Source organism: Triturus cristatus, chromosome 7 (genome assembly GCF_964204655.1).
Source record: "Triturus cristatus chromosome 7, aTriCri1.1, whole genome shotgun sequence".
Taxonomy (NCBI): Eukaryota; Metazoa; Chordata; class Amphibia; order Caudata; family Salamandridae; genus Triturus; species Triturus cristatus.
The window spans coordinates 1,656,823,776-1,656,838,409 of NC_140590.1; the positions used below are offsets into that span (position 1 = coordinate 1,656,823,776).

General features: G+C 40.0%; 1 protein-coding gene across 1 annotated transcript in view; it reads left to right on the plus strand.

Annotated features, from left to right (window-relative positions):
- Positions 1-14,634, plus strand: part of COL9A3 (collagen type IX alpha 3 chain) — a 193,883-nt gene that overhangs the window by 107,084 nt on the left and 72,165 nt on the right. Inside the window, exons 27-28 of the mRNA XM_085619726.1 lie at positions 2,109-2,141; positions 4,091-4,237. Coding sequence (XP_085475852.1) covers positions 2,109-2,141; positions 4,091-4,237 — 180 coding nt within the window. The remainder of the gene's footprint in view (positions 1-2,108; positions 2,142-4,090; positions 4,238-14,634) is intronic.

Sequence of the window (14,634 nt, forward strand, 5' to 3'; positions counted from 1 at the left end):
AAGGAGAAATGTCTTTCTGTTAAGTGCCTGTGGGCTGGACCACTCATGTTGTTATAGAATGGGATGACCTGGGAATCCACACTTCTATTACTGGATAGATTCTTAATAGTATTCGGAAAAAGAAGCAGCAGTAGCTGGCTGGACAACAACCTGATGTGTGCCCAGATGTGGAATGGGATGACCTGGGAATCTGCACTTTCTTCTACTACTGGATAGATTCTTAATAGCATTCAAAGAAGGAAGCAGCAGTAGCTGGCTGGACAACAGCCTGATGTGTGTCAAGATGTGAGCTTGTCCCTGGACCCTCAAAACAGTTTCAAACATTTGTTTCTATTACATTGTGTTTCTCCATAAACTTACATATCAATTTCATCAGGTTTTTTGCATGCATTATTGTCTGAATTGAATGGCAAATTAAGCACTCTGTCCCGGACATCAGGATGAAATCCAGAGCATTTTTGCAAAGCCCTTCCCGGTGGCATCTGGCCATGGACACAGCTAACAGAACTTTGTATTTGGCAGGCCAAAAAAACTAATTCGTCCTTGCTTGAAGATCAATGTACTCCAGTTTCTTTTTGCCTTTGCCTGTTTGTCCTCTGTGCGCTGTACGGCTGTGTTGGCCTATCAGCTGAACCCTCCAAATGTACGCACTTCTTATCTGGTCATGGAATCAAAGTAACTGAGATTGAGTTTACTGGACTATTCTTTGTGGTCGCGTCCCTGACAGAGTCTGGCTATGCCTACAAACATACATTTATTTATCTACGGCTATTATATATATATGTAGCATGGACCTATCCTTAAAGAAAGGGAAAGGCTTTGCTAGTGATGCGGATGTAAAATGTCATCAATGCAGAGGCATAGAAAATGAGACTCTCTTACAAGGAAATAGGAACAGATGACATTTTATACCGGATTTTAAAGAAGTGAGTCTTTAGGTCTTCCCAGCAGAATAGGAAGGAAGGACTGAGGCCGATGTTTGTGGGTGGATGATTCTGCAGGGTTGAATCTCAGCAGGAGAAAGCCTTGTTGAGAGCGTTTGCTTTGTCAAGTTGGGTTTTATAGGAATTTGCTGTGTGTTTGAATGGCGGGGCGAGCAACAGTTTCTCTGGTAATGGCTATCAGAAAGCCCCTATCCTCCGCATCTGACTGCAAAGAAAGGTGGAACTCCGTGGAGAGCCTCTTCATAAGGATCACTCAGGCCACTATGTATTCTGATATAAAGGAACAAAGAGGAGAATAGATAGGTTACCTCTTTCAGGGGCACATTTTTATCCTACTGCTCCACTGTAGGAAGCTGGCTCTTTGTTTAGTGGACAAAAATGAGGTGCACTGTGTAAAGAGTCCAGACAACCCCAGTTATTTTACAGAGGCACAAATGACAACTCAAATGCTCTTTTTTGTGGTAGTGTTGACGAGCAATTAGTCTTATCAGAGGGTAGTGCTAAGCATTTGTTGTGCTCACAGACGTAATAAATGAGACATACACTCAAGAATAAATCCGAGACCAATTTAGAAAATACGAAATTACCAAGTAAGTACTTTTTTTAAATATGAATTTTTTCAGGTAAGTTAATAGCTCACTAAATGCACCTTTACAGAGCAATTTTTTCCTATGGGAAAAATGCATATGTTGCCCACAGTTATTTGCAATATGTTTCATGGAGTTTCCCTTGGGATGTAGAATTGTAGGGGGGCCAAGGTCCAAAGTAGCACCAGCAGTTACTCATTACCTGCCCTGGGGCATCCAAGTGCAGAGGTGCTGTTCGGGTTGGTAGCTGTGCGCGCTATGCTGGTAGGAGGAAGGTGGGCCACCTAGAAACAGGCTGCAGATGGGGACTTGGGGAAGAGTCCGGAAGCTCCCAACTGAGGGTTTGGATCACAAGGGTCCTGGGAACAATAAAGCGCAGTCGGTTCATCGGTACTCGGGCTGCAGTGCTCAGATGCAGAGTGAAAAGGTCGGAACCTCATATCTGTGGTACTACTGAATTCATGTATACATAATAGACCTAGTATAAGTAAATTAATAAAGTCATTTAACCTGTGTTTGTCATAGAGTTTTCTGTTTCTAAACAACAGTTAACCATTATTGTTCTTGTCTATTGTAGGGTCCCAGTGGTCCTGTTGGACAAAAAGGAGAGGTAAGAAGGGTCTGAACTGCTGCTTTAAAAAAATGTATTTAAATTGTTTAAAGTTGACTATAGTTCGTGACTTTCAGTAGTAGGTATACAGATCATGCATGAGTGACTAAATGCCTGATCGAGCCAGTGTTTCTATTGCCCTGATACTGCTGTGTGCACATCCTGAGTATTATTTACGTTTCTCCTTAACAACACCATCTTCAAGGATCATTATTACCAGCCCTGAACCAGGTTTAATTCCCATTTCATGTAATCTCCACAGATCTGCTGAGACAGTATTTACCAGATCCTTATTTTGTGAATATGTTTTTTCTGTACTCACGCTGTAGTTTAGTAAAACAGAATTTCTGAAAATGAAGGATTCTTAAAAGTCACCATTTAAAACAATTTAATAATAAACAAAGAATAATTTGGAAATGTAATTGGTCATGCATAATCCTGAGCAGCCGTGGTCCACCAGGTCACATTGGTGGGGCGGTAGGGCAGGGTGGGGGAGGATTCTGAGGGACAATGCTGAGGGAAAATTAAATAAATAATGCATATTTAAATTGTATTGGTGTCACGTTTAAAAAAAATAATAAAAAATATTGCTTTGATGAATGCAATTTAGAATGTGGAAACACAGTGAAAATACTTTAATCAAAACAAAGACTAGGGGCCATATGTAGGTAGCCTCACATTTACCGATTCATAAATACCGAATTTTACCGATTCGGTATTTATGAATCGGTAAATGTGATGTAGGTAATAATTCGCTAAATTTTACCGAATGGGAAAAATTCGGTAATTATGAATCGGTATTTACCGATTCGGTAATGAGGCATACCTTCCCATTGATTCCTATGGGCCTGGGGGCCCATAGGAATCAATGGGAAGGTATGCCTCATTACCGATTCGGTAATGTGGGAAGCATATTCAAGGGTGGCAGGGTGTCACATTGACACCCTGTTGCACCCCTGAATCTTGCATGTGTGCACATGTGGCGCACATACATGTTGCCACATGGCACTCTTAAATCTGCAAAATATTACTTTTTGCAAGGTATTCGTTATTTATCACCAACCTGTCTTTGGTGGTAAATAACAAATTCTTAATACTAATTTTCACTCTTTAGAGTGCTCCCTACATATGATTTCAGGATTCGGTATTTACCGAATCGGTATTTTACCGATTCGGTAATTTACCGAATCCTGAAATATGCCTCCTACATCTCAAATAGCTAAATACCGGTCGGTAATGGGATATTTACCGAATTTCGGCCGTTACCGACCGGTATTTAGCTACCTACATGAGGCCCAAAGTGTATATTATTAATTGAAAACATATTTCACGTCCATCCATCAGTGCTAAAATCAAGTAAAACCCTATTCATCAAACGTTTGAATCTGAAGTCATACATCAAAATTAAAACTGATAGATGGTCATTACATGTAAAACTGAATTCAGTTTGTAAATATTTTCATCAGCATCAAAAGTGAACTGTTATATAACCCTAAAAGTTTAGACTGATTTTAATCTGTTTATTAAAATAATATACACTCGGCGTCACACAAATTTAAAATCTAGTCATAAAATAATTTAAATTAATTCATCCAAACTAAAATAAAATGTAAAACCATTTTCAGAATCAAAAAGTATTGTATCCATAAATATATTATCAGAACTAAAACTGAATATGGGTAAATGTTTGAAAAGTAAAACTAAATCTTTGCTGGACATGCATAATCTAACTGTTAGCAAAACAAGGGCATTTACAGGTAATAGCAGTTTATGGACAAATTAACTTAATACTGCAGCTGCATAGCACAGTTTAAATTTAGCTGAAGCTATATTTTGTTATTATCTGTTTCATTTTGTGTTCATTGTCATGTATGAAATGTGACATTGGCACTAAAGACATCACTAAATCTGATGGTTTATGACATCCTGTTTTTGTTTCGCTTTTTCAGCCTGGAAACAGAGGAGAGTCAGGCCCCAAAGGCATTCAGGGACCTAATGGCACAGCGGGTGTACCTGGAATTCCAGGCCGTCCAGGTCCAATGGGTTTCCAAGGAGAACAAGGAGTTCCTGGCATTACTGGAAAATCTGGCATCCCTGTACGTATGACGTACACTACACTTTATTCATTTATGAAGCACTAACAATAAATTAAAGCTGTTACAAAATAATGATAATGCATGCCAAAGTACAATATGAAAGATGTTAGAAAGAAAAGCTACTTGCAAGAAGGTAGACATTCGGAAGGAAGGGATGAATGAAGAGTAGGGCAGAGCATACAGGAAGAGGTAGTGCTTCTTTTGTGTAACACATTTTAAAAATGGAATTGAGGGACAGGAATCATAGCATGGTCGGAGGAATTGTGAAGCCAAATGAAGGGAGACGAAATTGGACCGTTCTTCTTTGCTATTTTTTTATAGAACTAAGCCCAAAGTGTTAATCCCATAAGTAAGAAATAAAAATGGATGACTTTTCCTCTCATTTCACTTTATTTGGCTGGCATGTTAGTCTCAAACACATCTCTAATTATATGTGTCTGCACCATGTTTGAAGCATTAATGCACAACAGCATGGAAGTGCAGGGAAATATGTATTTTTTCAGTGTTTATCTGCTTACATAAAGAACCATTTTCCATCTGGTGGGGTTTTACCGGTGTTTATGGGCTTGAACTGAAAACTTTGAAGGTTTGCAATTGATATTCGAATTGAAAAACTCAAAAATACTGTGCCCCTCATTCCTCCATAAGATCAATCATGGTACTGGGTGTATTAATTTTGTAGTGTGAATCTTCTCTGGATTCACATGCAATGCGTTATACCTCAATCTAGTTTTTGGGTCCAGAATTGTGCCTTCTTTAGATTTCTTCTTTTTTTTCACAGTGGGCATTATATTTCTGCTTGGTCTATCGGCATACTATGTATGCTGGCTTGCCTGCATTTCACATAAATAGACTTTCAAAGGCTTGTAATGCAGCTGTGCAAATCAGCGGGCTATGAAAGTATCAGCATTCATCGCCCAATGTGTAAAATAAGCATTTTAGGGCTCCTATGAAAACTAGAATTTCTTTCAAGATTCTGTACCTGATAAATGCCTCGAATACTCTGCACTGCCCACTTTTAGGAAAAGATTCAACATTGCCATTCTTCTTAAAAACCTACTCCACTCTGTGAAAGCTAAGCTCCTAGTTGTTCACAGAATAAAATGTAAACGCAGAGGAGTCCCATTATACTCCGCCACTTGCCCTTGCCTTTTTAAGACTGCCTAAATATCTACGATGCCTCCACGAAATGCTCTTGAAGGTAAACAAGGAAACACCCCTCTTTTCACTCCTACCAAGGCTTAGCTTGATATGACTTGAAATTTCTTTGAAATCTTCATGGCATATCTCACCATAAATGTCAGGGATGTGTCTCATCTGATTGCCTTACATGGTCAATGTAATTGGGGCATTTTGCAACGATTTATGTCACCTATCTTCTGTCCTATAGCATGTGATTATTTTGCTTCTCACAAGAGGACCTCCAAGCATTTAAGGTTTGCAACACGAGTTGCTGTAGATCTCATGCTGTGTCCACTCCTGCCATCCAGTATCGGGCTTGAAAAGTTACAAGTTGTTTTTCTTCAAAGAAAGGGTTTAGGTTTTGAGATATCTCCTGGTACCTCCCCTGCAACTCACAATGCACCAGAACACAAGAATAAAGTTCGGACATGTTTTGATGGCTCCATTACTCTTCCACGTCAGGAAAGAACTTTGGCACCAGAGGACAGAGACAACAAGAACTAACTCGGCATTGAAAATTACTGAGTAACCATTATCACCTTCTGATCCAGTCATTGCAAGAGCCAGGGGATAGGTCAGATGAGAATGAGTCATTGGGAGGAGAGGCAAGGAGAACACTCTAATAAGTTTTGCCAGAGCAAGATTCTGTGGCAAGACCAGCATCAGGTCTGTAACTTGAGTCTTCCAGGGACAACAGTGAAAGTGCTTGTTTTGCGTGTTAGTCATTTCCCTAAAAAAAGACTGTTGGTCAGTAATGTGCCCAAAGGTGGACTCTACGGATATGCCTTCCAGTGGGTTGAATGAGGATTTCAACTCCTTCAAAGGGTTGGGGGTGTCCTCCGGAAGTCCAATGCCCTTGAGGAGCAAATCCCATGTCACTGTCACCTGATGACACTGATGAGGCTACAGGTCTCAAGCACCCTTGTCGAACCCCACACATAGAACAAAGACTGCACAGAGGATTTTGGGGCCAAATTCTGAGGACTGGTCACAATACTCCCAGCCTCAAAAGGACACACCACAACCTTATAGAGCGGATCTTCCCTGCTGGATCTACCTCGAAAGGAGCTTTGGACAGAGAGCACCTTAACTGACTAACCATCTCTATAAAAGGCTTGACAGTTGATGCTTCAACTACACACAAGATTGTAATGCGCCAAAGGGCACCAGAAAATACTCGCAGCAAGAAAAGTCACCTGGGCCAGTATGATCCTAAAACACCATCAGCACAAAAACAGCTTTGAAGTCGAAAAGTTGTTCAACGCCAAACAAACAACTGCATCAGAAAGACAAAGGGGAATATTTACAAGAAACTGGTGGAGCACTGTGTTATGCCAACATTGGTAACGCCACGCGCCGACAGTTTCAAAATGCAGGGATGTGCTGTATTCACAAGAATGCGGTGCACCCCTGAGCTACCCCTAGGACTGGCACTAGAAAAGCTGCATAGTGCCACCGCAGGCACCCTAGCACCATTTTGCTAGGGTGCTTCCGCTGCAGGGGCAAATGTTTATGTGTAGGAAGAGACACCTTCCTGCACTTAAACAATCTTTACAGGTGGTTGGCTCTATCTGTATGTGCTGCAGAATGCAGCACACGTGGAAAGAGCAAAATTTGAGGAGAAATAAAACTTTCTCCTGGTATTGCCTGCTTAAGACCAGGTATTCCCTGGCAGTATTTTTGGCCCTTCTCCATACTTTATAAATATAGGGCAGTGACAAAAAGCAATGTGTTTTGTGGCGTGACGCCTACTACAACACCCATTGCATGTCCCTTTCAGGCTAAGTGCTGCATCAATAGGGGCACTATTTACAAGGCAGCATTAAGCCACGTTTAGTGGCTTAACGCAACCTTGTAACTAAGGCAAAGGAGTTAACGCAACCAGAATGTTGGAAAAGTGATGTTCTGGTGGTGTTAACTCCTTGTAAATATGCCCCAGAGAGCCATTGACACAGCAAGATGAATGTGTAAAAATGATCGATATTAACCTGGACAAAGGATGTATTGTTGCTTGACCCCCTTACACTTCACAGCCAAATCATTAAAATCATAGGCTCACTTTTGAGGAAGCCATTCCTTTTGACATTGGGGAATTTTCGATCTAAAAGAAAAGCAAAACTGACCCCACATCTATAACACCACGTCAGCTTTCCTCACAACTCTGACCATTGGCATCACAAAGAGCTCTCATCAGGCACAATGCTCTTACATGACAAACCAGCCTGATAGAGCAGCACTGTTATTCTTGGCAATATTAGTGAGTAGATACACAATAACAATATTTTTGGGAGCACCTGATGACACTTCAGCCTATTACGCAATCCTGTACCGAGTTTTGAAAGAGGGAAAATAGGGAAATACGAAGAAAAAGTGGCAGGCAAAAACTTTGGAGCAATTGGTGGCTTAAAATATAATACAATCTTCAATAAGCTCAAAACCACAGTTGCCACAATAAAATTTACACAATGGATACATTGCGCTACTGTTTGAAAAGTCGACGTTACGATCCCTAGCTCCTAATACAATGGGATCATCTTCTGGACTAAACAATAAACAGTTGCCTGATTTAATGCCTGTGGGATACAATCATGAAAAGGGGGGAGAAAAGAAAAACAATAAGGTCCAACATTTACAATTGGAGAAAACATGTCAATGTCAATTGCAAGTTGTGCGGATCATATAAAAGCTCCGTGATTAAGTGAATAGTTTCTAAAGCGATATAAGGGAGAACCAGACTCATGCAAATGATTGCGGAAGTGTCAAAGGAAGCCGTGGTGAGAGTCTTAGGACCTAAAGAAAAAAGAATGAGAATTCCTTCGTTCATACAAGGACTGAGAGAAGTAAGACACAATCAGACTAAAGCCTATCAAGTGCGTGTTCTAAGCGCTGTTGGATTAGAACGGCATGTCGCGAAGAGTTCGATGTTAGGCCAAGTAGGCGTGTGCTTAAGACCATTATCAACAACACAGATGGCGAGGTGTGTCTATTTTCCATGCCGTTCTAATCCAACAGCGCTTAGAACACGCACTTGATAGGCTTTAGTCTGATTGTGTCTTACTTCTCACTGCATCGCTTTCCTTTTTCACCTTTTATTCAAACACTGGTTCACAGTCCTTGTATGAACGAAGGAATTCTCATTCTTTTTTCTTTAGGTCCTAAGACTCTCACCACGGCTTCCTTTGACACTTCCGCAATCATTTGCATGAGTCTGGTTCTCCCTTATATCGCTTTAGAAATTATTCACTTAATAACAGAGCTTATATATGATCCGGACAACTTGTAATTGACATTGACATGTTTTCTCCAATTGTAAATGTTGGACCTTATTGTTTTTCTTTTCTCCCCCCTTTTCATGATTGTATCCCACAGGCATTAAATCAGGCAATTGTTTATTGTTTAATCCTGAAGATGATCCCATTGTATTAGGAGCTAGGGATCGAAAAGTCGACTTTTCAAACAGTACCGCAATGTATCCATTGTGTAGATTTTATTGTGGCAACTGTGGTTTTGAGCTTATTGAAGATTGCATTATATTTTAAGCCACCAATTGCTCCAAAGTTTTTGCCTGCCACTTTTTCTTCGTATTTCCCTATTTTCCCTCTTTCAAAACTCGGTACAGGATTGTGCCTTCATTTTATCCTTCTTCTTTGCTTTCAATTTGTTTAACTCTTGTGACATCTGTTCTAAATAAACGCTCCTTTGTCCGGCTGGACATTGGAAAACTATCCATAGTTCTCATTGAAGTCTATGTTGAAATGCTTGTATTACCTACCTTAAGCTAAGGACCTTTGTTCTTTGTAATAAGTAATCACCCGAGGTCCGAAGCTACCTGATCGGGTCCCCTTGTTATTTATACTATTAAGCAATCAGGGCATCATTTTTTTACAAACAGGAAAAAGAGAGAAAGAAGACTCGCGTGTCTTCCTTTGACTATATACCAAACAACAAGAGCGATGGTGCAGGGGTGCCTGCGTTGGCGCTAGGTAGCTTTTTTCACACCGGCGCAGGAGTGAGCACAAGAATGCGCCGGTCTTCTTGTTAATACGGTGCATTCTTGCTTTTTTGAAAATAACACAATTCAGCGGAGCAAATTTTACTTGTGGCACCGCGCTGCATTATTTTCATTGAAATATGCTCCAGAGTCTAGAATTATGAATCAACTCTTTATAGCTACTCTGCAGCAGTCATTTTAAAGAAGACACATTAATCTCAATAAACATTCCAGAATTAGAACATCTCAGACTATGTAAGCCCAGCACAGCAGCCATATTCCTCTTTACTTTTACCCCAAGACTTACAGCCAAACTAACTGAAAAAACTTCAAAAAACTCAGCTTGAATATCTTCTTTCGGCTTCATATATTATCTGCCAAATAAAATCCCAAATCACATTAAATTTTATCGAAAAACATTAGCGCACAGCCAATTTCCGTTAAATTATTGATACTATTTTCAACCAAAAAACACCCCAACCTCCTAAAGTAAAGAGGGGAGGATAATGCTAATGTCTGTGTCTTTAATGAAATCCAGATTCTCTTATGACTCAATTTGGAGAATCTACATTTCATGTTAAGAACGGAGGCTAGAACTATGCATGTTAAAAGCTATGAATAGATACAGAAGATACATGATCTACAGGTTTGAAGTTGAATCTTACAAAAACTCCAGCATTCGATCAATCAACCACTCTCAAAATCTCTTCCAATAGACCTCCTGAACAACAAACATTATTTACCATCGCATTTCTTACAGAATGTGCCCCAAACCTTCCCTATTCAACACCTGATTCGACCATGCAAAATCTGACCCAATGTGAAATAGTAGCACAACTAGTCGGATTATAAGGCCTCCTCCAGGATATCAACAATTGATTCACTCCATCCCTTCAATATTCAACCATTCTACTCTCATATTCTTTCATGGCCCGAACCACATATGATCTTTTGAGTGCTCATCAAATCGTGGATCAACAATAGTTGAAGACATTGGTTTTATCCTTGAAAAGATCTGAAAACCGCGCCCCATCTGGGTTATAATACCTACTACGTACCTCCAAAGCTTTTACATCTGATACTCTCCTAAAAGATATCAGGCATAACAGGTTTGCTCACTTATTTGACAACTGTTGTAATGACATGAACCTAATTGAAGGCCACTCTTACAACTTCCTAAAAATTAAATTCACATCCCATAAATAAAATTATACAGTCTATGCAGTTTTATACCCTTCATAACTCTGCAAACCAAAGCATCACTTCCTATTGAAAAACATTAACATGAACATGGCCAGCAGCCACCGCCAATCTATAAAAATTTATTGTTCTATAACTCAACCCCTTTTCATACAAGTTTCTTTATAAAAATGGACAAATCTAATGGAGAAGCTTCCAGTGGATCAAAATATCTTTCGATACACCAACATACCCAGCACCTCAATGCTTCAGCATACCTTTTTCTCGTACCCTGGGGCCAAATATTCTCTGAACAACTCTTCAGCCTTCTCTGAAATGCCTGCAAACCACTCTCCTCCCCTGAAATCTTCCAAGCAAGAAAGTTCTACATTTCTGCATTCACCAAAGGATGATCCTTCCATTCTAGTTCTACCAGTAATCCTTCTGTACTTGGGATCAAAAAAGGTTTTTCCTCCGCCAGTTCCAGCACCTCTGGAAACAAATATTGGGCTAACCAAAAAGGAGTTATCAGAACTATCTTTTAACACTGTCTCCTCACCATCTGCAACACTCTCTGAATCATCACAAATGGCAGAAACGGATAACTCTAAAGATACCACAATTCTGCTCAAATACATCTAGTGCCTCTGCTTGTGGATCCAGTCTCCAACTGAAATACTGATCCAACTGTATTGTTAGGATTGATGCAAACAGATCTACTTCGAAAAGTCCCCGAATCTCCTGTAACCTCTGAAAGTTTTGAACAATCTGCTTCTAATCACTGTAATCCCTCAAACACAGAGAATTCCAATCTGCTGTTACATTGTTCAAACCAGGAAAATACACAGCTAGCAACCTAAGTTGTGTTCCCGACAGAAATTGCTAATTTTCTTGGCCACCTCTGTCAAATTCTTGGCCTTCATCCACCCAATCAGTTTTCATAACGTACTGCTGAGACATTATCGCTCTTCAACAATAAATTCCAATTCTTTAAAGAACTTGAAAAACTCTGCAACACACACAAGCCTGCCCTCATCTCCAAATCATTTATATGACTCAGTCTTTCTTCCACCGACCATCTACCACCTGTCTCTTGTTCTCCGAAATACATGCCCCAACCGATAACAAAATCTGGACAATTACCAACTCAATTCTTCCCTCGCTTCGACAATCAGAACAATCGATCTCTGATCCCCATACCATATACCTCTCCTTACATTGTCTACCTTCAACATTTGCAGAGCCCTATAGTGAAAAGGGACCTGGAAAAACCGCTTGGATCGAAGAATAAAATAACCCCATTATTCTCGCTAATGTCCTCAGAGTTAGAAAACTTCTCTTCAAAACACCCTTCACGTTTTTATTCCGCAACCTTTTTCTCTATCAAACTCAAAACTCCCTGAGCCGTATACACATGGAATCCTAAAATTCCAAAATCTGACAAGGTTCGTATACTGACTTCTCCATGTTGAAAATCGTCCAAATACATGATCAATCTTATTCCCCTCTCTCTGAGATATGGAGCCACTGGATGCAAAACCTTCCTAAAACACGAAGTGCAGAAGCCAGCCCAAAAGAAAGACAATTAAATTGGTAAAGAACACCTAACCCCCTGAACTGTAGATACTTGCAACTGACCTCTGAGATCGGAATTTTAAAATAAGCATCTTTTAGATCCAACTTTACTAACCAGTCATTCTTCTGCAAAAAATGTCTCTACAGATGGATACCTTCCATCTGGAAATGTTTGTATACCAGGAACCCGTTCAAATTGTAAAATCTATCACTGGTCGCCAGCCTTTGTCCTTCTTTCTCACCCCAAACATTTTACTCACAAAACTTAAAGTATTTTCTGACACCTGTTCTATGGCACTGTTTCCACATTTCTTGAACCTCAATCTCTACAATTGTTCACAGTTCCCCTGAAAAAATCATCTTTCTTGGCTCCTAAAAAGGAAGAGGAATTTCTCTGAATTCTATCATATATACCTGTACTACATTCAAGACTCATTGATGGTTTGTTAACCAACAGCATTGGTTCAGAAAATCTTTTAACTGACCCACCTACTTTCCCTGGAAAGAACCAATGAAAGTCTTGATACTTTACTGAATTCTCTGCATTTGCTGAGATCTACCTTATTTTGTAATTAATTAATTTTTCCTTAATTAACAAATGTTTAATTAATTAATTCTTCCTTAATTTGGCATCCTATGCCAAATCTACCTCTCCGTGGAAAGAATCCAGTGGCCGACTGGAAACCCCTGAAACTTCCACGTCCTTGAGATTGATACTGGGACCTTGAGAATTCTCTGACAGAGAAGCATCCCCTGCCTTCAGCCCTGTCAAAAACTTGCATTCCAAATGCAACCCTAAGAGAGGACTGAGCCTTATCCAAGCTGGTGAAGGTTAAAATGTATATACCAACTTCTTGTCATAAAGCTTCTCCAAAAATGAGACCCCTAGGATCCTCACTTGACTCTTTACTTGCAAAGTTCCCCAATTAAGGACTTACCCGAATAAGAACTGCTTTGCTCTTTTCCATTATTAGAGCAACATTAGTGTTTCCCCAAAAACAGACTGCTCTCTGACTCCAACCTCTTAACAGATCAATGTCAGCTGTCAACCTTTGACTTTGCCCCCTCGGCCATGTCTATAACCCTAGCCAGTGGACCAATAACATGCAGAAGCCTATCCAGGTATTGCTTAAAAGCCCTCCCTGGACCCTTCTTTGGATCTCTGCCCATCTTGAAAAGAAAACGTATCAAATCTGAATCCAAATTTGTTGTGACACATGCTTTATTATCAATTACAGGCCACCAATCAGCACTTCTTGGGTGCCTTATCATGTCTGCACTAAACATATCATCTCCCTGAGGCTCCTTAACCACTCCTTTTTGTCACTTTTGAAAAGCTCTTTCTTATCAGAATCCAGGTTCCAAAAGTCATCCCCATAGGTATCAAACACATATTAATTCAAAAGATTTTATCAACACTTGACCCATTTTTGTGTAAAATAGGAAGCTTTAGCTTCAGGTCTAGCCTGAATCTTCATTGTACTGCTTAGGACACCTTCTGGTGTGTCGCAAGGGGCACCTTACGATTCTGTGGTGCTCATCACATACATTCTCCACATGCTTCTTTTTCATCTTTTGTTTGCCACCCTCCTTACTCACATCTTTAGGTTCCTCCTCATCTAATGACCAAAACTCTTCATCCATTTCACCTAAACCTTTCCCTTTCCTCTTCCTATTTAAAACAAGCTCCAAAGCCTCTTTTATTGATGATCTCACTGTTTTTTCAGTAATCCTTTTAATAATCTCCTCCCAGACCTTTGTCCCAGAAATTCCTTCCTCCTGATTCATCCATCTCTTTTTTTTCCAGAGTGCAGATGCCTATAAGTTAAACATTGGCCGCTGTCTGGCACACAAGATATTAACCTGCCTCCGCTTCCAATATAATTATCTAACTGTAAAAAGACACCTTTACAAAATGGCTGCCAAAGGCTTCAACTCTATCTAGAAACATTCTCTGACTCAAAATAGCATATCGTAGTGTGATGCCGTCATGATGCTACGCCAAAGTGAAGATGAACAGGAAAATAAACTCTGGCCGTCTGGAGCACGACGTCTGAATGCACACGCTCCATCCAAGCTGTAGAGACCCCAACTCAGACAAAATGAGCCTACACGTGCTCACAAATGCACGTGCCCGCTCAAAACACACAGTTCTCCCCAACTATCAACCCCTAGCGCTCCATGCAGAATGCACCTTATTTAAGAACTATTTTACATCTGCTCATGTTGAAAAATATCAACATATACTCATCATACATCACACATATCTAAGCAAATCGCTGCCTGAAAATGTTAAGTAAACATCCTAAGCTCTCATGAATTGGAAAATAATGACAACTCAACTCAAAACGCTTTACCATACAAACTGAATTATAACAACTGTCTGCTACAATATTTCCACATAAAATCTTTTAAAACATACAACAGTCAATGTGCTTATCAGTCATGGGGCAGCAAAGAAAAGAGGAAG